This window comes from Nannochloropsis gaditana (assembly GCF_000240725.1).
Source record: "Nannochloropsis gaditana CCMP526 unplaced genomic scaffold scaffold029, whole genome shotgun sequence".
NCBI lineage: Eukaryota > Eustigmatophyceae > Eustigmatales > Monodopsidaceae > Microchloropsis > Microchloropsis gaditana.
In genome coordinates, this window is record NW_005803924.1 from 95,851 (window position 1) to 97,542 (window position 1,692).

Here is a 1,692-nt window from a genome sequence, read left to right on the forward strand (position 1 = left end):
TGTCTGATGGAAGGACGATGAGGGACGGTAAAAAAGATCGCTCCAGGTAAGGAGGCGATCAGTAGGCCGCTCAAAAGCTGCGGAGGTAGGAAATTTCGCCGATGCATTGCGTTTTCGTGTCCTGTATCGTTGCAGGATTGAAATCGCGTCACTTGAGCAGGTCCTTCGAGAGAGAACCTCCTGGTCCGACCCCGCGACACACAGCGAGTCAAGCACGTACGCCCGGTCTCTGAGCCTCGCTCACTCCTGTCGCCGAGCCGTCCGTCCAATGTTCATGCGCTAAGACGTCTAGCTCTTAATTATTACATTCACAGGTGTAAGCTTTAAGAAGTCAGTGCCTTCTCTGCCCATTGATTAATCTTTTTGGATATGTGGATGGCTTGGGGCGGGAGGCTGATCCGCGGGACAACAAGCAGAAAACACAGTACAAGCCGCCAGCGACTTGTACACCTGTCATCCCATCATTTAAGATGTCATCTACCTTGTGTGTATGTGCATGCCCGTCATCCTTGTTGGCTGGAAAACCCCTCTTGTACAATGCGACGCGGCAGACAAAGATTTCACAGCACAGACCTCCAGAAAGAATTGGCATGCCATCCATGCCTCCGCCATGGGTCCTTTATGTCGATGTTCGGTCCTATTCCAAAGCTTACACGCCACTATTTAGCCTCCGTATCCTCATCACGACCCTCGCCACCGCCACCTTTAACACCTCGTTCTTCTCGATTTGTTGAAAGCATGCCAAAGGCCGTTCAACCCTACATGCGACTTGCGCGTCTCGACAAGCCAATCGGAACCTATTTATTGCTGTGGCCAGGTTTTTGGAGCCTTGCCCTTGCAGCTGCTCCCGGTGCGTTGCCGGATTGGAAGCTTCTGGCCGCTTTTGGGGTAGGGACCCTTGTCATGCGCTCAGCAGGGTGCACGGTCAACGACCTGTGGGATCGGGACCTTGACAAAAACGTGGCGAGAACAAAACACAGACCCATTACATCAGGAGAAATATCTGTCCAAAATGGCGTTGGGTTCCTTGGAATTCAGCTTTTGGCAGGCCTGGGGGTATTGACGCAGCTCAACGAGTACACAATCTATCTTGGCATGGCTTCTGTGCCACTGGTTCTCGCGTACCCCCTCATGAAGCGCTGGACGGACTATCCTCAGCTTTTTCTGGGAATAACATTCAACTGGGGAGCACTCATGGGCTGGGCAGCCACACACGGCTCATGCGACTGGCCCATCGTCCTTCCTTTGTATGCCTCCGCCGTGGCTTGGACGGTCGTTTACGACACGTTGTACGCGCACCAAGATAAGAGAGACGACTCACGGCTTGGTATACGCTCCACTGCACTGACATTCGGTGACAGCGGCACTAAACCAGTCTTGACCGGGTTGTCGGCGGCCATGGTTGGAGGGTTGCTTCTGGTGGGAATTGAGGCGGACTTGTCTTGGCACTTTTACTTGGGCACAGGTTTGACCGCAAGCCACTTAGCTTGGCAGCTCATCACAGCTGATCTGAATTGTTCAAGCAATTTGTCTGCACGTTTCGAGTCCAATAAATGGGTGGGGGGGCTGGTCTTCGGGAGTATCGTTGCGGGGAGGTACTTTACTTAGCGAGCTTCTCTTAAGATAAACGCATGCACGTGAGCTTTCAGCGTGCAAGATTGCGCTTTAAAAGAAATATACAGGTGGTACCAA

General features: G+C 52.6%; 1 protein-coding gene across 1 annotated transcript; it reads left to right on the forward strand.

Annotated features, from left to right (window-relative positions):
* Nucleotides 1-310: 310 nt before the first annotated feature.
* Nucleotides 311-1,692, forward strand: COQ2 (4-hydroxybenzoate hexaprenyltransferase). The gene has a single exon (XM_005856164.1). It carries the CDS (start codon nt 370-372, stop codon nt 1,606-1,608), a length of 1,239 nt encoding a protein of 412 aa, XP_005856226.1. The 5' UTR covers nt 311-369; the 3' UTR covers nt 1,609-1,692.

Coding starts and splice junctions, on each gene's coding strand:
- COQ2 (XM_005856164.1), top strand. CDS start 370: ATGTGGATGGCTTGGGGCGGGAGGCTGATCCGCGGGACAACAAGCAGA.